The sequence below is a fragment of the Salvia miltiorrhiza genome, chromosome 7 (genome assembly GCF_028751815.1).
Source record: "Salvia miltiorrhiza cultivar Shanhuang (shh) chromosome 7, IMPLAD_Smil_shh, whole genome shotgun sequence".
In the NCBI taxonomy this organism is placed as follows: Eukaryota; Viridiplantae; Streptophyta; class Magnoliopsida; order Lamiales; family Lamiaceae; genus Salvia; species Salvia miltiorrhiza.
This window is the reverse complement of record NC_080393.1, coordinates 16,097,299-16,119,238: the sequence shown is the minus strand read 5'-3', so window position 1 is coordinate 16,119,238 and position 21,940 is coordinate 16,097,299. Positions and strand designations below refer to the sequence as shown.

The 21,940-nt window shown below is 33.7% G+C and overlaps 2 protein-coding genes across 2 annotated transcripts; both read left to right on the top strand.

Moving 5' to 3' along the window:
- The first annotated feature begins 3,501 nt into the window (after positions 1–3,501).
- On the top strand, positions 3,502–6,858 carry LOC130995545 (E3 ubiquitin-protein ligase AIRP2-like). Its single transcript, XM_057920872.1, has 5 exons — positions 3,502–4,333; positions 5,631–5,793; positions 5,948–6,014; positions 6,090–6,312; positions 6,399–6,858. The coding sequence occupies exons 1-5, from the start codon at positions 4,242–4,244 to the stop codon at positions 6,607–6,609; spliced, it is 756 nt and encodes a 251-aa protein (XP_057776855.1). The 5' UTR covers positions 3,502–4,241; the 3' UTR covers positions 6,610–6,858.
- Positions 6,859–11,988: 5,130 nt separating this feature from the next.
- Positions 11,989–21,454, top strand: LOC130995544 (trans-Golgi network-localized SYP41-interacting protein 1). Its single transcript, XM_057920871.1, is given in 10 exon segments — positions 11,989–12,156; positions 12,340–12,506; positions 13,530–13,826; positions 13,934–17,260; positions 18,201–18,284; positions 18,286–19,183; positions 19,265–19,902; positions 20,605–20,755; positions 20,830–20,911; positions 21,161–21,454. Coding segments are annotated over 9 exon segments (5,706 nt in total). The 5' UTR covers positions 11,989–12,156; positions 12,340–12,380; the 3' UTR covers positions 21,264–21,454.
- The last annotated feature ends 486 nt before the right edge of the window (positions 21,455–21,940 follow it).

The window sequence follows — 21,940 nt, the reverse complement described above, 5'->3', positions numbered from 1 at the left end:
ACAATAAAATATAAATTACACGATGGCATCCGACGAGTCACGTCATTCCGAAGACCGAAAAATGACGTGGTATATTTTTGATACAAATCTAATAATTTGAGATTTTTAAAAATATTTCTTATAGTTCAAGATATTTTTGATACTTTATACGATATAACGTATTTTAAGCAAACACATCAAACGTTCTTCTATACAATCAATTAAAATAATACTCTCCCCGTCCACAAAAAAACTTCATAGGAGAGAATGACACGAGTTTTAAGAAGAAGAAAAAGGTTGTTGAGTGTAATGAGAGTAGAGAAATATTGTTGAGCGTATTGAAAATTGTGAAAAGTGTTTTAATTAGTATTGAGAGTGGTGAAAAAGTAAAAAGTAAGGATAAATGAGATATTTATAAGTGGTGGGATATAGTTCAAAAATAAGTATAAAGTTCTTTTGTGGACGTCCAAAAAAAAAAAAAAATTCTTTATTGGACGAAGGGAGTACAAATTTCTTGTGTGGCAATCCTTATTGTGCGAACACCTATATATTATAATATAACATTTAGAAATATTCTATTAAAAGTTTAAAACATATAAATAATCTATAGCGTGTGAACGTTTGCATATAAATCTCCTTTTGAAAAAAAAAAGTAGGGCAAATAGTGTCAAAATTCACCAAGTTTGAGCGTGTGCTTGTTTTTTCCATGACTTTCAAATTTATTGTAAAAATTCATAACCATGCAATCGATTTTTAAGTTTCCCTTAATAACGTTTCCCGGCCATAAAATTAATGATGTGTAACTTACGTGTCATACTTATGCAGAGTAGATTAAATTAGGATTAAACGTCGTCGTTTTGAGATTGAATTAATTAGGGCAAATATCGTCAAAATTCACCCAATTTGAGCGAGTTCTTGTTCTCCCCATGACTTTCGAATTTCTTGAGTTCATCTTGAAGCTCTTGCACCAAAGTCTTCAAATCTGAATCATATTCTCCACAATCCATTTCAGTGTTTGGTTTTTACTTCATTCTGATGTTATTGACAAGCTCTAATCCAGCCCTACAATCCAAAATCGTCCCACTGTATCAACGCTCTGAAGCACAGGAACACGTATGAAATTGACGCTCTGAATCTTTCTCTGTGTGCAAAATTCGAATTACAGCTGGAAGCCCATGCCCACATAGTATTCGCTCATCGGGATGAGAGCGAGAGCTTGATGATGAGTGTGAAGTAGACATGGGAACTCTAGATTCACGTTCAAGAGTTTTTTGAAATTGAAAATGAAGAACCCTAATTTGAAGAAAAGCTGTTCAATTTCTAATTTAATCCACGAATTTATCCCAAAACGACGGCGTTTAACTGTGAATTAAACAACGTAGCTGTGCTTGCCGGACGATGTTGCTTACGTGCAATTTTTGATTGCCAAGTAAGCATTAATTTGGGAGAATTTTCAAATTAAAGGAAAATAAAAAATCGATTGCAATGTTTTGAATTTTTACAAGAAATTCAGAAGTCATGGGAAAAATAAGAACTCGCTCAAACTTTATGGATTTTGACGCTATTTGTCCAAAAAGGTGTACTCATAATTTTCCTAATTTTTTTACCGAAGATAAATTTACACTAGGATGTGCTATTTTTCATTAATAAATTTATCATGGAAAAATGAGAAATAACAAAATGCCTCTTTTCATTCTCAAAAAAACAAAATGCCTCATTTCTTTTTTTACATTTCCTAGAAAATAGAATTTCACCTTTTCTCATTCATTTTTTTCACTTCAAAGAGAAATAATATTATCAAACAAAAAATAAAGGGAAAACTACTTTGTATGAAAAAAACGAATGAGAAATGATGAAATTCTCTTTTTGTATCAAATGAAGAAAAAAGAAATGAGTTGTTCGAAGGGAAAATTTATACTATTCTTTTTTTTCGATGATAATTTATGGGTTATTGACGCCTAAATACATGAATTTTGGGCTCATTTTTTGATTTTTTCCATGAACTTTGATTCATTTTGTTTTTTTCCACGAACTTTGAGAATTATCAAAACTTATACAAACTTTGGTTCATTTTAATTTTTTCCCACAAAATATATTGTTAGAAAAAATGATACAGATAATTCTTTTATTTTAATTTTTTTTCAGAACGACGACGTTTTAATTATAAAATATATTTTAAATTTAAAAAAAAATATTAATGTCACCATGAATAATTGTCATCTATTATTAATTAAATTAATTAAACTAGATAGTTAGCCATAAAAGAATGATTTGGATCATTTTTTATAATATATTTTGTGGTAAAAAAATAAAATAAGCCAAAATTCGTGTATTTTTTTACAATTCTCAAAGTTCGTGGGAAAAAAATAAAATGAATCAAAATTCATGTGTATTTTTTGATAACTTTCAAAATTCATAAAAAGGAATAAAATAAATCTAAAATTTATGTATTTAAGTGCTACTAACCCTAAATTTATTAACCAAATAGAACAAACCTTAAATGTTTTCCACGCGTATTGGATTGTCCATGGACTTGATTCTCAAGCAGCATTATAATAATAAGACTAATACGTTCATCCATGCGATGCACGACGAAAATCGAAACTAAACGATATGTTTAAATAAATAAATAAAAATATTAAATAGAATAAAAAATAAAATAAAATAATCCACATCAATTACTCAAGAATATCTCGAATTAAAAAAAAATTAACTCTGTATAAAGTTTAACAATAATTATAGTTATTAAATAATCATTTGATTATGAAAATTAACATTACACATTATTATGAGTATTACACGTCATAATAAATAAATAAATAGTTTTATACAGAAACATAAATAAAAACTTGTAAGATTTTAAAAAAGAGAGAGAGAGAAAATAAAATATTTTAAATTTTTTATAACTTATTAGTTTTAAATTAATTGTTGATGATTTTTATATCATATTAAAGACCTTATCACAAAATTAAATTTAAGATGTATATTGAATATTTATTTATAAGTCAAATTTGACTATGCTTAGAAAAGAATAAAAATTATAAAAAAGAGAGAGAAAAAAAATAGTGAAAAAATTGATAAAATAAGAGAGAAACCTCTTTCATATATTATATAGATTAAATAGAATAAAATAGTTCCGTCATAAAAAAAAGAAATACTACCAAGCTTGGTACGTAATAAAAAATGCATTTGATATCTCTTAAAGAATAATATGACTTCCACTGGAACATAAATGAAAAGTTGATTATTCACGGCCACATAATTAAATAATGATGACCTTAGACACCACATAGGGGTTCCTTCACAAGCTAATACCTAACTTTTACAATAATTATACCAAAAACCTAGAAAACTATTCACCAAACAAAATATAGAAAACAATTAATAACCTAATCAGCACCCAACTGCTTCAAATTTTGACTTTTCAATAAAGGGATGCAATTAAAAACTACAATAAATTAATCAAGAATCGAATCATCATTATCATTATAGTACTACATTACTACTAATAACGCTTACGCTTCGTTTTGTTAATCCAGTAAGTAGAATCTAGTTTTCAAAAATTTAAATTATTACGAAGAATACACAATCCCTTGACATTGCTTTGCCTTTTATCATTAAAATTTTTCCAAAACAAATAATTCCCAATTATATTCTATGGTCCATTTATTATTTCCAACCTTTTAATTTAGAATTAGAGGTCTTAGTTGAGAAGCAAGTAGAGAAAAGGCAAGATATATGATGACAAGAATTTACATCATTATATTTTTCTCTTTGTTTTTTGGTAACAACAAACAAGGCCAACCCATCTTTCATCATAGGAATTAAAGAAGGAAACGAATTCACCTTCTTTCTCTTACATTATAAATTTGTGTCTCTCAACCCCAACAAAAACATCAAAACGGCCGAGCTCAAATTCCACTCAAGAAAAGGGGAGAGTGATGGTAAAGTTTGATTCTTGAAAATAAAGGGATACAGACTAGATAGGAAGGAGGGAGAGGGGGGAGAGAGAAATTCGATTTTTTTTTTCTCTCTCTATATTTCTTTTCTGAGCTTTTTGTTGTCTTGTAATGAATGTTTGAATTCTGAAAAAAAGAGCAAGCTTTGTGCTTCTCTTTTCTTGGAGGGTTCCTCCATATTTGTCTAAAAAAGACTTCTTTCTCTTGCCTTTGAACTTTTTATTGGGGGAAAGAAGCAGTTTTCGTGCTAAACAGAGCACAGAATAATATAAAAGGGAATTTTAAGAGAAAAGGAAGGAAGAGATGGAGATGATGCATTACCAGCAGCTGGTGAGGACTTCGTACAAGGATTCTTTGAGTTTATTGGAGACTGATATTCAGCATGCAAATGCTTTGTAAGCTCTTCTTTTACCTTTTTTTTTTTTAACTAATACTTTTTCTGTTCTTATGCAATTCTCCTTTTCTTGGCATGTATTTGGTTTCTTCTTGCATATTTTGGCAATATTGGGTTTTGATTGTAGAGTGATTACTCTTAATTTTACTCTCTTTTTTTGTAATGAGCGGAGTAGAGGAGTCAATGATTGTGCTGTTTATTCAATTTGAGGCATGGGTTCTCTTTTTCTTAGATGGTAACAACGCCATTTGTTAAGTCTTATGGTTCATTGATGATTTGAGTTGTGTATTTTAGAAGGCCCATATGAAGATATTGTTGCTTTACTTAGATTCACAAATTTTGCATGTCATATTTGGCTGTTACATGTTGCTATAATGTCAGTTTTGTTGTTGCTGAAATGGAAAGATTTGTGTGTTTATTCTGGGGTTTTTAATTTGACCGACTGTTGATTCTTGTCCAATGTGAAAGTCTTCTTTGTTGTTTTAAGGTCTCTGCTATGCAATGTTGTATTGTTAAAAGGGGAGTATATATTAGCTTTTGCATTGGATAATCAATCTGGGAATGCAACACTTTTATGTCATTTACTGCATTTTCCCACTGCCCTTTAATGAAACACTTCTCGGGCTAAGCCTTCCTTCCTTATCTGCAAATACTTTTATGTGGTAAAGATTCATCTAGTGTCTTTGGCCTACCTTTTAAGGATATGCAAGCCTGAAGTGTGCAAATCGCTGCTTGAGAATCTCTCTCAGTGGCATTTTGGCTAGAAATAATTTCGAATACACTAATCAAATGACTTCCATTTCAGTTGTAAGAAGTGCCTTGATGTTTATGTTTTCCGAAAAAGATGGCTAAAGGTTATAGATGTGGAAGACCAAAACTATCAAAGGCATCCTATCTAGGGCTAGCATCTTCATAATCTAAAATATGATGTTGATTGACGTGCACCTGAATCCCAATCAAGAATTACCAAAAGAAGTTAAGAAACCCTAGAGACTCAAATGGTTTCCGAACTATGTGAGCATGGATTGTATCAGCCAAAGTAATCTGCTCGGGCTCGTCTTTGGATGATATTGTACATTCAAATGTTGATATTGTCTCATATCCATTATTCTTGTCAACTTTATATTTGCACTGTTGTCTCTGCTGCAAGAAATGTTTGTTTGGTTGCACGGACCCAGGCAAAACCCAAAGACATTCTATTGCAAATTTATGATGTCTCGATCTGATTCTGTTCGATGTCAAAATACAGAGAGTGATGAGATACCTGTCTGATTACTTCATATTTTATGTCGTTCTAGGGCTGCTGCAATCCCAAAAGCTAAGGGAGGTGCACGTCTTCAAATGAAATTGGTCTGCAATCACTTGGCACCTCTGTTTCTGTATTTTCTAAAATGGATCGACTGTTCCTGCACATATTTCCTACCAAGAGTCTTAAATCCTTTTCACATACTCATTTATAAGGTATGAATGTAGTAAAAAATTGGCTTACCCAATATCAAAAAGCAGTCAAAGCATTGTTTGAACCAAGATTTGTCTTTTGTTTTCTGTTTCTGTTGAGTAATGTGATTTGTCTTCTCTTTTCTCATTCTAGCATTTATTTATTTATTTTTGGCAGGTATACACAGATGGAAGGCCAAAGATTTCCACAATTGGGCGCAAAGCGACTATTAAAGACTTTTATGGTTGTTTGTTGCATCTGTTTCTTTACATCTGAACTAATGTAAATCACCGACTTCTAATTATCGCTTCAATTGCAGCGGTGATATTGCCGTCACTTGAGCAGCTTCACTATGACTTGGTAGAGCTGGATGATGGTGACTGCAAAAGCATTGCTCGGAAAAGCTTGAGTGAGAAGAGATTGGAGGGAGATGGCGGAGATTCAGAGAGAGACGACGAATGTGGAATATGCTTAGAGGCTTGCACCAAGATGGTGATGCCTAATTGCTGCCATGCGATGTGCATCAACTGCTATCGAGATTGGTAAGTAAGTAAGAAAGAAAGAGAAAATATGTTACTCATCACATTTTCATGGTATGAAATATGAAAGCCGCTTGCTCAACTTTCAGGAGCACAAGATCCGAGTCGTGCCCCTTTTGCCGCGGTAGTCTAAGACGAGTGGAGTCGAGAGACTTATGGGTGCTGACCGGCAAGGATGAAGTGATTGAGCGTGGCGCCGTGTCCACGGAGGACTTGAGACGATTCTACCTGTATATCAGAAATCTGCCTAAAGATTTACCAGATGCTTTGTTCTTGATGTATTATGAATATTTAATATGATGAGGGATTGAGAGGAATGAGGGTATATATATAGAAGAAGCCGACCTCAAATGTAAATAGAGTCCGGTAAGGGAATGCTGTCTGAATATGTGAGTAAAATACAAGTATTCTCATCTCTTCGAATCTTTATGTTGTATACTTATAATGCTCTGCTAAATGTGATCTCAAAGCTATATTATCAGGATAAACAACTATTGCCCATTATTTAGTGTATTGGAGTATGATATTATCAGCTTTTTATTAGACTCAGTTCTTTGTCTATCCTGGATAGTACAATTTTCTTGGATCAGCCTATTGGTGAAGTCAGTTTGGACATCTCTAGTTTCTTTGTCCAAGATTATATGTTGCTTTGAAGTTTTATGGTAAATTTGTCCTAGATATTTCATATTTGGGATGTATTTCTTGAACCAATCCACTTGTGCCTCGAAACCTATCGGAACACTCTTCCATATCATCGGTTTGCATTTGCGACTACTCTTATTATCAAATGCATTTTTTTTTTGTGTATTGGCTTGTAAATACTCAAATTTTTTCATTTTTTAATTTGCACCCCAACTTTAAAATCTACCTATAAAAACCTAAATTTTTGTATTTTTTTTTCTTCTGATTTTTCACCCGACGATTTTTTACCCATAAATCATTGTTGACATGACAGCCGGATTGAGAGGGAAGTTTGAAGTGCATAATATTAGTAGATAAGTTTGTTGTCAATGTGAGATCTAGAACATGTAATTGTAGGATTTGAAATGTATATTCGACTGACATGCCAACAACGATTTGGGGTTAAAAATTCGTCGGGTGCAAAATCAGAAAGAATACAAGATTCAAGTATTTATATGTAGATTTTAAAGTTGGGATGCAAAATCAGAAAATAGAAAAAGTTCGAGTATTTTTAGGTCAATACCTCTTTTATTGGATAAATTACACAAGTAAAAAAAAAAAAAAAAAGACCGCATGACGATGGACTCGAACATAGGATCTCAAACCTTGGGCATTAACCACTCACCGCTAGGCCACACACGCACACATCATTAAACTTTCTAATCCATGGATTCCTTGGTCTTAGGGAAAACATAGCTTCTTGTTTGTTTTGTTAAATAAGCCATCTGTCCGTCATAAGTATGTCATCTTGGCTGAGCACGAGTTTTGATAAAATACTTGGTGATTTTTTTATAGTGGAGAAATGATTCCACCATTGTATAAAATGAATGATTGAGATTGAATAAGAGGTGATTTTTTTTGTAAATAAGACATATTTGTAAGGATAAATGATAAAGGAAAAATGTTGGGTCATATCCTAAAAACCAAAAGTGACATAACTATGGTGGACGGAGGGAGTACCAACTAACCACCTTTAGCCTAAGAGCATCCACACCCAACATCTTGAGTGGTCCCTAGACTCCCTACTCCTAGAGAGTCTTTTCTTCACATTGGAGCTCTCTCAAATCGGACTCTCTAATTTTTATTTCTATTTTATCTTTATTTTTAATGCATTTGTAAATTAAATTAAAATTTCATTAAAATTAAAATTCAACCTTACATTTATTAAAAAAATACAATAATTTTAAAAAATTACATTCTTTGAACTACGGTTGGATAGGACCAAATTGTGCCCAAATGTTCTTGATTAACTCATCTTGGAGGTGGGCGTGCCATCATTTATGGTGAAGGGTGGAGTCTCGAGCCAAATACACATGAAATTTCAGCGGAGCTTGGATATTAGTATGAGGTTGAGAACTGCTACTTGAAGCCTCGTCGTTCCCCTCGGGTTGCCATTATACTCTCCTTCATCCTCGATTATCACGTTGTGCAAAGTAATGCATGCAAACATAACATCGCTCAGTTGATCATTCTTCCAAAGACGAGTCAGACTTTTGATAATAGCCCAACGAACTTGAAGAACACCAAAAGTATGTTCTATGTTCTTTCTCGCAGTTTTTTGTATCAATTGAAATCTCTTCTTCTTCTCGTTCAAATGGAATGGAGGACTCTTGACGAAGACTGGCCAATTCAAGTAGATTCCGTCAGTTAAGTAGTAGCTCGTAATAAAATGAGTATTGTTGGCCTCAAATTGCACTGTCACAACATTTTCGGAAAGAACATCATAAAATAACGATAATTGATTGATCACATTGATATTATTATTTGAGCGACCCCAAAAGAGACATATCAGATCCACAAATCTTGTAATGCAATCATATTTGAGGCTTGATTTCACGCTCTTTCTCAAAACTACGAACTTTGCAAATGTTGGAAATTATTGTAGCCTATTTTGGCTTTAGGATAATCAATTAGATGTACTTGAACTCGTTTGCTAGTTATTTACGATGTTGATTTACAAGTTTGTGAGATACGTACCAACTCCTTTAAATGAGATATGTAGATAATTTGAGATATATTGATTATAATTTAAATGATTGATGAATGTGTTTTCAGTGGATAGAGCGTGAGCTATTAGGTGATTCTTTTAGTTAGTAGTATAAGATAAGATGGTTGTAAGATCAAGGGGTTATGGCAAAAAAAGTATTCGATTTTTTAAAAAACTACAATTTTTACTTGAACTTTCAATTAAGTAAAAAATATATGAATTTATATTTTATTGTAATTTTTACATAAATTTAACTTTCAACAGAATTAGAGCTTAGTCGACAGTCGAAATGAAGTCAAATATATTAAATTTTGCATTTTTACACATCCGAGCTTCTAAATACGTCTCATCATCAAAAGTTAGACCAACATAATATGAACTTCTGACTGTCAACTAAGCTCTAATTTCACCGAAAGTCAAACTCAGGTGAAAATTGCAACAAATATAAATTTATGTATTTTTTTAGCTTAATTAAAAATTTAGGTAAAAATTATTAAAAAAATTCTAAAATTTTTATATTTTTTTCCCATAACCCCAAAGATTATTAAATTATAAGTATAAAGTGTGAATTCCATGTCTTAATTTATTTATTTTTTTATGCAATTTTAACAAGCCAATTACGGTATAATTTTGGTGAACGTTAAGATTAAGGAAAATAAGATTGTAATGTAAAAGTGTGTAAATGTATGTGAGCCCATGTAATTTATAGTGTAAAAATATGTAAATGTATGTGGACTTATTTGATTTGTAGTGTAAAATTATTATAAAAAAATAGAATTGAGTCATTTAACTTGGTATACCCCACAATGAGATATGTGTCATTAATAATGAGACGGAGAGAGTATATAAGTATATACATAAAACTAGTGCATAACCTGTCGAAATTCGACGAAAAATTATTTTAAATTATTATTTAAATTATATGATACTCCCTCCATCTTCTAAAATTATGCATACATTTGGTACAGCCCCCAAAATTATGCATACCCTATTTTTAGACACTACCCCACATATAATTCTTACAATTTTACCCTTGTAATTTACACTATTTATTCATAATCTATTTAACAATACCCTCACTGTGGGACCATTTCTCCACTATCATTATTACAAACTTTCATGTATAATTTTGGGGGATGGGGGAGTATTATTTTTGTATAAATAATATTTATATATAAATTATTTTTAAGTTTATTTAATTTAAGGTAACATAGTTGAAATTATATTAATTTGAATCATATTCCTCAATTAAATGTTAACCTTTTGTTAGAATAATAAATATTATTTTTATATAAATTTTTATTTAATAATATTTTGGTAAAAGGTCAATATTGAAGATTTTATTTCATCTGCGCATCATCTCGTCTGAACCACCCTGTAGGATCATATCATCATCTAAAGCCCAGAAGACGACATCTAATGTTTGAACACAAGACTTTTGAGCATCATCTCATCTAGACCGTAAAATACAAAAAATGAACTTTTATGCGTCAATTTTTTAACATCACTATCTGGAGGTTTAAAAATCAAATTTGACTCGTGAGATTGTATGATTTGGAGCTTCTAATATCATAACTAGCTTGTAAACATCATTTTGTATGGAACTTGAAAAAATCTTGACAAACTTTTATGCATTATAATTGGGTTAAGAATCATCTCGTTTGGAGTTTGAAATAACAAATTTAACTTGTGAGTATCATCATTTAATTGGGTTCCGAGAATCATCTCGCTTGGAGCAATTCAAATTGTATTAGTCTCAATTATTCCGTCAATTAAATATAGATTTTTAATTTGGAGAGCAAGAACTTCTTCTCGTATAAGTTTTATTTTAGTGAAACCTTATAAAAAAATCAATGTGAAATGATGTGATTTATATGAATTCTTCACTCGATTGAGATTATTATAAATTTAATACATAATTAAATATTTCCAATGTATTTTAACATCATGTCCGCTATTGTTCTTTATCTAAATTCTTCATTTATGCATTACTAATTTCACAATTTATTATTATTATTATTATTATTATTATTATTATTATTATTGACGAAATTGAAACAAATAAAGTTTTTAGATATGAAAAATATATTTTTCTTCCCTATACAAATGAAATGTACGGACATATTTTATAAAAAATAAAAATTAAATTTTAATTATTTTGATAGACATAAAATAAGATTTTGTTTTAAAGTAATCAGGTTTATAATTTACATACACGTGCATGTCTCAATTCAAACTTAATTTAAAATTGATTTTATTGAAAATTAAGAAGATAAATATTATATATGTATATATATATATATATATATATAAATTTATACAATATAATATATTGCAATATATACATATAATATATACGCTTTTGAGAAATATAAAATTAATAGTAACAAATATACATCTAATCACTAACATTCAATTAAAATTATTTATTGTAAATAAATTATAATTTTTTTTCAACAATTCTAAGCATGCCACATAGGTTAAGACTTAATCCTATTATAAAGAAGATTTATTAAAATTAATGAATCTTTATATGGAATGTAATAGTCAATTAATTAATAAATAATGAGGTCTATATATGGTAAATTATTGAAATGGAACAATTCTAAGCATGCCACATATGTTAAGGTTTAATCCTATTATAAAGAAGATTATTATTGTATATAAATTATAATTTTTTTCTTGTCAGACATGTAAATCTAATTTTTATCGAGATAAAATAAATAATAAAATTTATTAATTTAGATTATATGTAAGTTAATATTATATATATATATATACACATTTATTATTAATTATATTTATTAAAATTAATGAATCTTTATATGGAATGTAATAGTTAATTAATTAATAAATAATAAAGATTATATTATATATGGTAAATTATTGAAATGGAACAATTCTTCCTAATAAAAGAAGATGCACAGATTTGGGCCGGACCGGGGCGGTCTACATTTAACGGCAGGTTTTGACTTTTAATGAACCTGCCTAACACGATGTCGTACCGATACCACTCAATCAACCATAATTCATGAAACTCTTTTCGATGCGTAGTAGTAACAAACAAACAAATGCACAATCCTCCACGATACTGTCTCACCGCTCCAACTGCAACACAAGATCCCTCCTTTTTTAGTTTTCTTCAACAAAAACCCAATAATCAGACCCCTCTTTTCGAGGTAGAATCCTGCTATGTCGTTCTCGTTTCCGTCTTCTTCTTATTTTCTTTTTTCTAAATTTTAATTAATAATTTTTGTCTTCTTGTAGACGTGGATGTGAGGGGTGGGGTGCGTGATTTTGTGATTTAGTTCAAGAAATGAATTCTGGGTGGAAGAAAGATTGAATCTTTGTATTAATTTCAGATCTGGGCCTTGGGTGAAGTAGGCAGTGGGAGTCTTGTTTGATGGAAATGGAAGATAATCATGAGAGACAAGGCTCTCCAGCAGCTGGGGAAGGCGAGGGGCTTGCTTCTGTGGAAATCCTCTATGATGCAACAGTAGCTGAGAGTGCTGCCGATTCAGTTGATCAGGTGATCATTTTTAATCCAATGATTCAAATTTCAAGAATTAGAATGTGGAGGATAGAGTCAGAATAGAAAGAAAATTGTAGAGTTGAATCTGAACCTTAGAATGCCTAATGCGGGAAGTTTGGTAATGTAAGGCGTCAGTTTGTCACTTGGTAATCGCAAATGTCTGTTGTCTCTGCCAATGCAGTATTATAGGTTCCTTGATAATTAGGGATCATCTCTACTGATTAACAATGTCATTGCATTGGTGCTGCTATGCCACGAGGCATGACCATGAAAGTAATTTTGGAACTTTTTTATTAAATGGATGAACTAGTAATACAGTGCCAAAGTTGTTAATCTGGGATAGGTCGCAAAAGATTGTGTAAGCAACTGATTACAACTTGTAGTCATTTTATGTTGATTTGTATATTTGTGTGTTAGAAACGAGACCATTTTGGATGAAGGATCTTGTTAAGTTGTGTCATCCCAAGTAGCAATGTGAACTTTGTTTTTGTGTACTAGGAAATGGAATCTGGAAGTGAAGTGTGATGTGCACTTTGCTATTCAAGCACACTTAAAATTAGATAATCTGCTCCTATGTCCCTATACAAATTGTTTGTTTGTAGCCACTATAGTATTGTATGAAATGTTTACTGCTTGTTTTCCCATTCTCTAGCTTGCTATTTTGTTGAATTATACTTACAGTTGTCAGTAAAAAGATTTGAGGATCTTCCTCTAGAGGAAAATTGACCACTGGGACCTAACTGTTTATCCTGTAATAAAATACATCTTTCTTTGCTTAGTACAGTAAACTCGACAATAAGTCTGTCTACATTGGTTCCTGTTTCTCAAACGTGATTTTTATCATGTTTCGGGATGTAATAGCATTCTTCAAATTGCATCTATAAAAAACTACCCATGCATTATTGTGGACATGATAGATGCTACATTTGCACACACACAGAGATAGCATGTGTGTGTATATACATATATTTCCAAACAATGACAGAACTCAGTGGCTTGTTTTGGGTTTTGACCATGCAGATAGATCCCGTCAGCCCAAGTAACAGATCTGCATTAGATTCTTTCCAAAGTTTACCAAAAGACACAAGGCCAGCAGAGGATGGGGTAAGGGAAGATACATTTGTTGATTGTCCAGATGAAATAGAACCTTCTGAATCCCAACAGAATTCTGAGGAGAAGGATGATCTACAAGATGATCAAGCTGATGAATCAGATAGTGGAATCAAAGTCCCTGAAATGATAGCTGAGATAGAACTGCTGCGAGATAAGCTTGAGAAGAGTGTTTTTGAGAAAGAGCAATTGGCACAAGAGTACGAGGTTGACCTTTTGATGCCTCTTTTTTTCTTTTTCTTTTATTATTTAATTTATCAATGAGTAAATTTTCCTAAATGCCTCCCCTTTTCTTTCTTTTATTCCTTCTGCAGGGAGAAAGAGCAGTGCTTTTGCGAGAACTTTCCCAATTTTGTCACCAGTTGAAGGTTTTGAACGAGCAACACCTTGCAGCAGATGACAATGTCGATGGATTCATTAATCATCATCAAAATGAAGTGGTAACTTGGGATGCAACTGTGGGATCTGGTGCCTCTCTGCATGAGATTATAAGTGAGTGCTCTAGATTGCTTGAAGTTTCCACGAATAAACGTCAGCAGACCGAGGAGAAAGTGAATGAGCTCCATTCTGTATTATATTCAAAAGATCAGGAAATTGATTTTCTCAATGCAAAGGTTGCTGACTTAACTGAATCAAGCAATTTAGCTTGGTCTGATGCAAATTCAAAGCATGATGATATGTCTCGATTATATGAAGCGCGGCTTGAGACTGATCGGCATATTGAGGAAACTGCAAACAGGATTCTATCATCCCTTACCATGGTGGATTATCAGGATGAACTGTGGAACAGGTCTCTTATAGAAAAGATTTATAGTATTGAGAAATCTGTCACATTTGTGGTTGAAAAGTATAATACTCTTGTTTCTGGAAGTGACCAGCTTAAGGGATGTTTAAATGAGGTAGGATCAGATTTCAACAGGATTGATGAAATTGGAACTTTTGCCTTGGCCCATGATAAAATTCTCGAACTCAAAAGGAAGGAAGAGGACATGTATCAAAACCTTAGCAATTTAGAAGTTGAAAATAGGAATTTGGTGGAACAACTAGAGAAGCAAAACTTAGCTCTTGAAAATGTGAATGCAGAGATTCGAAGACTTAGTGCAGAAGTTGATCAAGAAAAGAACAGGTATGCAAACACAAAAGAGAAGCTTAGCATGGCCGTGACAAAAGGAAAGGCATTGGTACAGCAGAGAGACTCGCTAAGGCAATTGTTGCAAGAGAAAACTAGCGAGTTGGATAGATGCTCAATTGAACTGCAAGAGAAGTCTACTGCTCTGGAGGCTGCAGAAAGGGAAAAGGAAATGGTTGCATCTACTGAAAAATTTGCTGCTTCGCTGCAAGAGTCTCTTGCAGAGAAGGAAATGGTTCTTCAGAAATGTGGAGAAATATTATCCGAGAGTTTGGAAACTAAGGAACTTCAGCCAACAGATATTGCTGAGATGATCAGATGGCTTGCAGATGAGAACAAATCACTTAAGGATATATCTCTACAATATCGTAAACTGACTGATGCATTATCGTCCTTTGATTTTCCTGAAGCAGTGGCTTCAAGTGAACTAGATGTGCGTGTCCATTGGCTTGCAGAATCATGTTACGTGTTTAAAGAAGAAGCTATGAAATTGCAACATGAGATAGCTAAAGCAGTAGAGGCTGCAAATGGGAAGATAGAGCACCTTACCACATCACTATTAGCTGAAATACAGGAGAAAAATGATCTTCAAACAGAACTGGAGGTTTTGAGAAGTAATCATGAAGCTCATGAAAGGTCACAAAATGAGCTAGCTGAAACTAGGCAGGCTGAAAACAATGAGATTGATCGCCTAACATCATCTCTTTTAGCAGAATCACAGGAGAAGAGCCATCTTCAGTTGGAACTGGAGAACATGAGACAGAAATACGAAGAAGTTGTGGAAAAGGAATATCAGGTTTCACTTGAGAAGGATAAAATAGTAGGTATATTGCTGGAAGCATCTGGACTGGCAAATGATGGTCATAGAGAGGTTCATCTAGAGAGCTCTTACACGAGCTCCATTGTTGATTCTTGTGTTGCAAAGATTAGGGAAAATGCATGTGCCAATGAACCTTCACTAGTTAAAACTGAGTCCTTTGAAAGCTTTGCCAGTCTTCTGTATGTCAGAGATCTGGAAATGACTCTATATAAGCAACTAACAGAGGAAGGTATATTGGATAGGGCCCAGGTCTTTCATTTGTCAGAGGAGTTGAAAATGAAAACTCTAGAACTTAATTCCCTTAAGGATGAAAAGGCAGTTATGCAGAAAAGCCTTGATCAATTAGAGGATAGATGTGCTTTAGTGAAGGAGAAGCTATCTATGGCAGTCAAAAAAGGCAAGGGGCTTGTTCAAGAACGGGAGAACCTGAAAGGTTCTATAAATGAAAAGAATGCTGAAATCGAGAATTTGAAGGCTGAATTGCAGCAATATGTGACGAAATATGCTGAATGCCAGGATCAGATCTCTAAATTGTTAGTTGATGTGGAACGTATATCTCTCTTGGAGAGAGACCTAGTCTCTACCAAGGAACAAAAAGATCAACTTGAGCAGTTCTTAGCAGAGAGCAACAGCATGCTACAAAGAGTCATGGAGTCAATTGAAGGCATTAGTACTCCGACTGATCTCTTCGTCAATGATTCCATAGAAAAGGTAAAATGGCTTGCTGGATATCTTAGTGAATGTGAAATTTCCAAGGCACAAATGGAACAAGAACTGAGGACTGTAAATGATGAAGCCAGTTCATTGGCCAGCAAATTGTCTGAAGTCCAGACAGTGATGAAGTCACTTGAAGATTCCTTATCAGTTATAGAAAAAAACAGGTCTGAGCTCTTGGACGAGAAGAAAGAACTTGAGGTTTCCAAGGCTCTTATGGAGGAGGAACTGCAGAAGGAAAAAAACCAAGCTTATTCACATACAAGCAAGTATGAGGAGCTTTTTATGAGTACAAAAGCACTTGAAGATGCTCTGTCAATAGCAGAGGAGAATGTTTCCAGGGTCACGAATGAGAGAGATGCAGCTATAGAAGGCAAACCTCTTGCTGAAGAGCGGCTAAATAAATTAAACGAGGAGCTCTCTGATCATGTTAAAAAACTTGGCGATGCTGACAAAATTATTCAGTCCCTTGAAGATGCATTGTCTCAGGCTCAGAAGAATGCTTCACTTCTTGCGGAAGAGAACAGTAAAGTTCAAACTGGACAGGCTGATTTGGATGGTGAGATAAAGAGAATCAGTGAAGAAGCTGACTTGCTTGCTAGCAAGCTTTCTGAATCCTTCGTAACAATCCAATCGCTTGAGGGAGAATTACTAAATTCACAGAATAACATGGCAGATCTGGTTCAGGAAAAGAGAAATGCTGAGGAAGAGATAAATTCACTTACCTCTCAACTGAAATCTTGTATGGAGGAGTTAGCTGGCAACCGAAGTAGCATACAGAGTCGGACTTTGGAGCTCTCTGGTCAGCTTGACAGTCTTCAGTTACTTCTAAAAGATGAGACACTTTCAACCTTGCTAGGACAATGTTTCCAGAGAAAATTTGAGAGCCTAAAGAACATAGATTTTATACTTAAAGAAATCTGGGACTGTTCCCTGGAAATGGACTCTGATATGCAGCAAAACAGTCTTATCATGAAGGTATAGTTCTTGTTTATATGTGCATATTGTGTTATGTTACTATGTTTTTTGTGTGAATGCACTACGTCTGAATTAATCTCCTTGCACACATACAATTCTTTCAGAGTTTCAGGAAAAAGCTAATCACACTGCAAAATAAAATACCTCAAGTGTCACTCTGTAACTCTTCTACTGATTAATTTCTTTGCTTTCAATTGTTTCATAATAAACATGTGATTAACTGTTATTAGTAATTGTGTTATGTATTTCTATCAGTTTAATTTCACTATCGGTGTTCTCTATTTACACAGTAGATCAATCAGAAAGAGTGTTGTTTATAGTTCTGTTCTTTCTAGTCTATCCCATCTTCTAACTTTCATCGTTCAAAATCTTGTAGTGGGTATATGGTTGTTTTTCTCCATGAGCTTTTCTTTAGGACAAATACGTGCCTTTCTTCTATAGTATTCCTTTTCAAGGCATATCTGTCTTGTTGCTCCATTGATATGGTTATCTCTCTCTCTCTCTCTTACACCCACACCCACACACGCACACATCTTAACATACCTCCTCATGTGTATGCTAGTTACTTTATTTTGAATCCTTTTTGGTGCAAGTTCTTATTAATGAGTGGTGAGATTCAAACACAAGACCTTGTTTGGTTTGGCACTTTGGCTCTAATACCATGTTTGCTGACTACCAAAACATTACCTATTAGAGAGATAACATCTGACATTTGTTTATATTCAACGTATATGTTTTATATATTTATGTGTCTCCTCTCTCCCTCTGTGTGTATATATATACATACACACACTCACATATTTATATATCTATGTATGTCTTTGTATGTCTGTGTGTGTGAGTGAGAGAGAGAGATTGTTATGGTGTGATTATGTATTGCATCCGGTTATGAGTTCGTCTTTTAATTCTTTTACCTAATGGAAGCTCTTTACCTTTGTAGGACGATTCGTCTATTTCTACTACTTTCCCATCTAACACTGATATTGCTCCAAACTTGGAAATATTGAATGATGAGGGAAATGCCGATTGATGGAGAGAGCATGTCGGACATTGAGAAGATGGTTAAAAGATATCATCTGAGAAGCAAAATTCTTGCTGATAATTTCGGTAAGTTGTCCACACTTTTCGATGAATCAATGGATGCTCTGCTGAGAGGGTTACAGTTGAGAAAGGATAAAATAGTCAATGCAATGAAATATACATGCTCTCTCAAAGATCAAGTGAAGGACATTGAAATGGATAAGAAGAGACAGGAGGATACTATAGCGTCACTGGAACGTGATATCAAAATTTTGTTGTCTGCTTGTACTGATGCCACTCAAGGATTGGATTTGAATGTAAATGAAGTTGTGTCCAAGCTGAGATCTATCAATGAATTGGTAAACCTAGATGGCAGAAGGTCCATGGATATGGAAGCAGTCAATGATGATCAAGAAATAGCACTTGCTACTGACCATGTGAAGAAGGCTCATGAGCTACTACTTGCTGCAAGACGGAATCAAGATCTCGGTATCCTGTTTCAGGATGCTATAAGTAAGTTGACGAATATGACAGAGAATATGCAAAACAAACTGAAAGCAACTCAGCTGACTTCTGATGAAATCTTGGAAGAGAGAGATCTATACAAAGATAAAATCTTGAAACTGGAGACTGATTTGAAAGAACAGCAAAACTTGCACCATGAGATTACTATAGAACTAGAAGATATGCGGAGCAAACTGAAAGAAATGCAAGTAACTTGTGACGAAGCCTTGGAGGAAAGAGATCTATACAAAGAAAAAATCTTGAAATCAGAGACTGATCTGAAAGCACAGCAAGATGAAATTAATGAGATGGCAATTAAGCTAGAAGATCAGAGGAAAAAAGAGAATGAACTGAGAAAAAGAGAAGCAGAATTGTCTACCTCGTTCTCCAAATTTCGCGGTACTTTAGCCATCTGATATATTCTCTTATTTCCTTGTTAGTAACTCTGTAATTTACCCCCTTTTCATGGTTTCGTTTCAGAACTGGAGGAGACTTTATCAGCATCTCAAGTTAAATCCATTCTTGATAAAATAAAACTCGTTGATGTCCCTGATGCTGCATTTGCATTTGGAGACTCAGATAATTCAGCCAATGTAAGAAAGCTATTCTATGTCCTAGATAGTTTTAGTGGATATATGGATCAGGTTAGCTCGTTATCTCATCAGAATGGAGAGCTACACTCGACCATTGATAAGCAGGTTCTTGACATGGAACAGCTGAAGAGGCAAGTTGAAGATTACGTGGCCAATGAGAAAAATTCTGAAAAATTGAACAAGTTGTTAGAGCTCGAATCGGGTTTGCAGCTTATTGCAAAGAAGCTGGGGGGCGGTGATGTGATGGATGATTCCAAAGTAAATGGGGGTCTATGGCTCCTTCCCTTGCTTGAAAAACTAGTTGCAGCTGTGATGCATGAATCTGAAACTCTGAAACTTAAAAATGAAGATCTCGGTGCCAAACTGCTTGGGGCCCAAAAGGCTGTGGATGATTTGTCAAACAAGGTTAAATTACTAGAAGAGTCTAATCAAGCCAGAGAAATTGTAGGGGAGATAGACCAGGAAAGAGGAACATCCCTAGCTTCCTTGTCTACTCAGACAGAGATATCAGAAATGCAAGATGTGGTAAATTCTGTTTTATGCTTTTTATTCTTGAACTGCTGATCCATAGTTTTTGTTATCCTTCTTTTGATACAGTAAACTCTCATTTCCATGTAAAGGAGAGAAAAGGTGCAATCAAACTAACATTTGGAAATATCCGTTGCCTACTTGGAACTTTTAGCTAATGAGAAGGCTAGATTAATACACTATTGTTGGATGCACCCTCTCAACATCCAAATAATGAGTTTGGCTCCTTCAGTACTTACCATTGATTGCATATTGTTATATTTCTACTACTACATGTATGAGTTGTCAAGAACTAGGTTATGATTTGTGCTTTCTGGTTGTTTATTGTCTGATTTATTCATTTGGGGAGGTGGGGAGCGGGGGGTGATGATTTTGGTAACAGTTGCATTCTCTTGGACTATACTACTATATAGTCAATTTTGCACTGTGTGCGTACCACACGTTTAGTCACTCTTTGGAAGACCCATATATCTTCTTGAACCCCCAAACATCCTAATAATAAGAGAAGTTCTCCATGAAGGCTTTAACTCCAAAGGAAAATATACAGAGAGGAAGAATCATAGATCCTTGCTTGCTTGACTAGATGGCATGCTTGTAGTTAAAACATTGATACAAAACAAAGTGTGACTACAGTATTTTTCAGGATTGCAAGTATGTGGCCATAAATAGTGCAAAATACTTACCTCTTAAAACCTGCAGGCAACACTTCCCAAGAGCAACAACATTCCTTCTGTTTCATCTGCTGCACACGTGCGTACGTTGAGGAAGGGTTCGAGCGATCACCTTGCTATCAATATCGAGTCTGAGACCGAACGGTTCATTAATGATAAGGGATCTGATGAAGATAAAGGTGAGTGTATCAAGAAACACTGAGCTCCATTGGAAGTCTGAGGTGTTGGAATTAACAGCAACTTGTGTTTGCAGGTCATGCATTCAAGCCGCTGGTTACTTCTGGTATGATTCCTAGACAGGGGAGAACACTTGCAGATCGAGTTGATGGAATCTGGTAAAATGCTACTACAATCTATGCTATCTATTTTGGACATTTTATTATTATACTTCTTCTAAAGGCAACACCTTTTATTGAAACGATTTCGAGGGACAATGAATTAGTTTCAAATGCAATGAAGAAAAATAATCTTGAGACTTGAATTGATTTGTGAGATTGGATGAAGTATTGATTCCGTGAGTAAAAACGCCATAAATAATATGGTTGTAGATGTGATTTCTGATGCTTCTTTGGTATGGTATTCAGGGTGAATGGGAGTCGAGCTTTGATGAGCCATCCAAGAGGGAGGCTAGGCGTGATTGCTTATTGGCTCGTGTTGCATATTTGGTTAGTCGCCACATTTTTGTGATAGGATTGTAGAATAGGGTTTAGTGAAGGTTACTTCCATATGTAAATGTAAATGTTCCATCACTCTCCCAATTTGTTTCTCTGCAATCTAATATTAGGGATTCAGAGAATTTACCCCCAGGAACTGTTCTTGCTTCAGTGTGAGGAAATAAATTTGGTATTTCAGAATGAATCAATGATTTATTTAGTCAATAGTCATGGTTTGGATCCAGTTGTGTTGGTGATGTTCAGGAATATATGCTGCCCAAGATTAAAATTATCCAACAATCATATGTTTCAAGAATCCATTGATGCTTGTCATTCATTCAAAATGGAGGGACAACCTCATCTTTAAATTTTTTATCTCTTCAATTAAAAGATAGATAAAGAGTCAGCTCTCACAGTCTCACTTGTAACTCTTGAGTTCCAACCCGTCCCTCACAGAAATAAAAACTGAGTTTCAACTTTCACTTATAAGAGCATCTCCACTTAAGAACTTCTTTGGGGCAAAATAGAAGTGGTCTCCACTTAAAAACCCTCCACCGCAGTGGTCTCCACTTCTTTTGGGCTCAATAAAATATATTTTTACTTTTTTAGAATAAATGCTTTTTTAAATAAAATAAATATTGAATTTTAAGAGGCAAATTTCATTAAAATGAATTTCGAACCTTAGAATGATTTAAAAAAATTACAAATAAT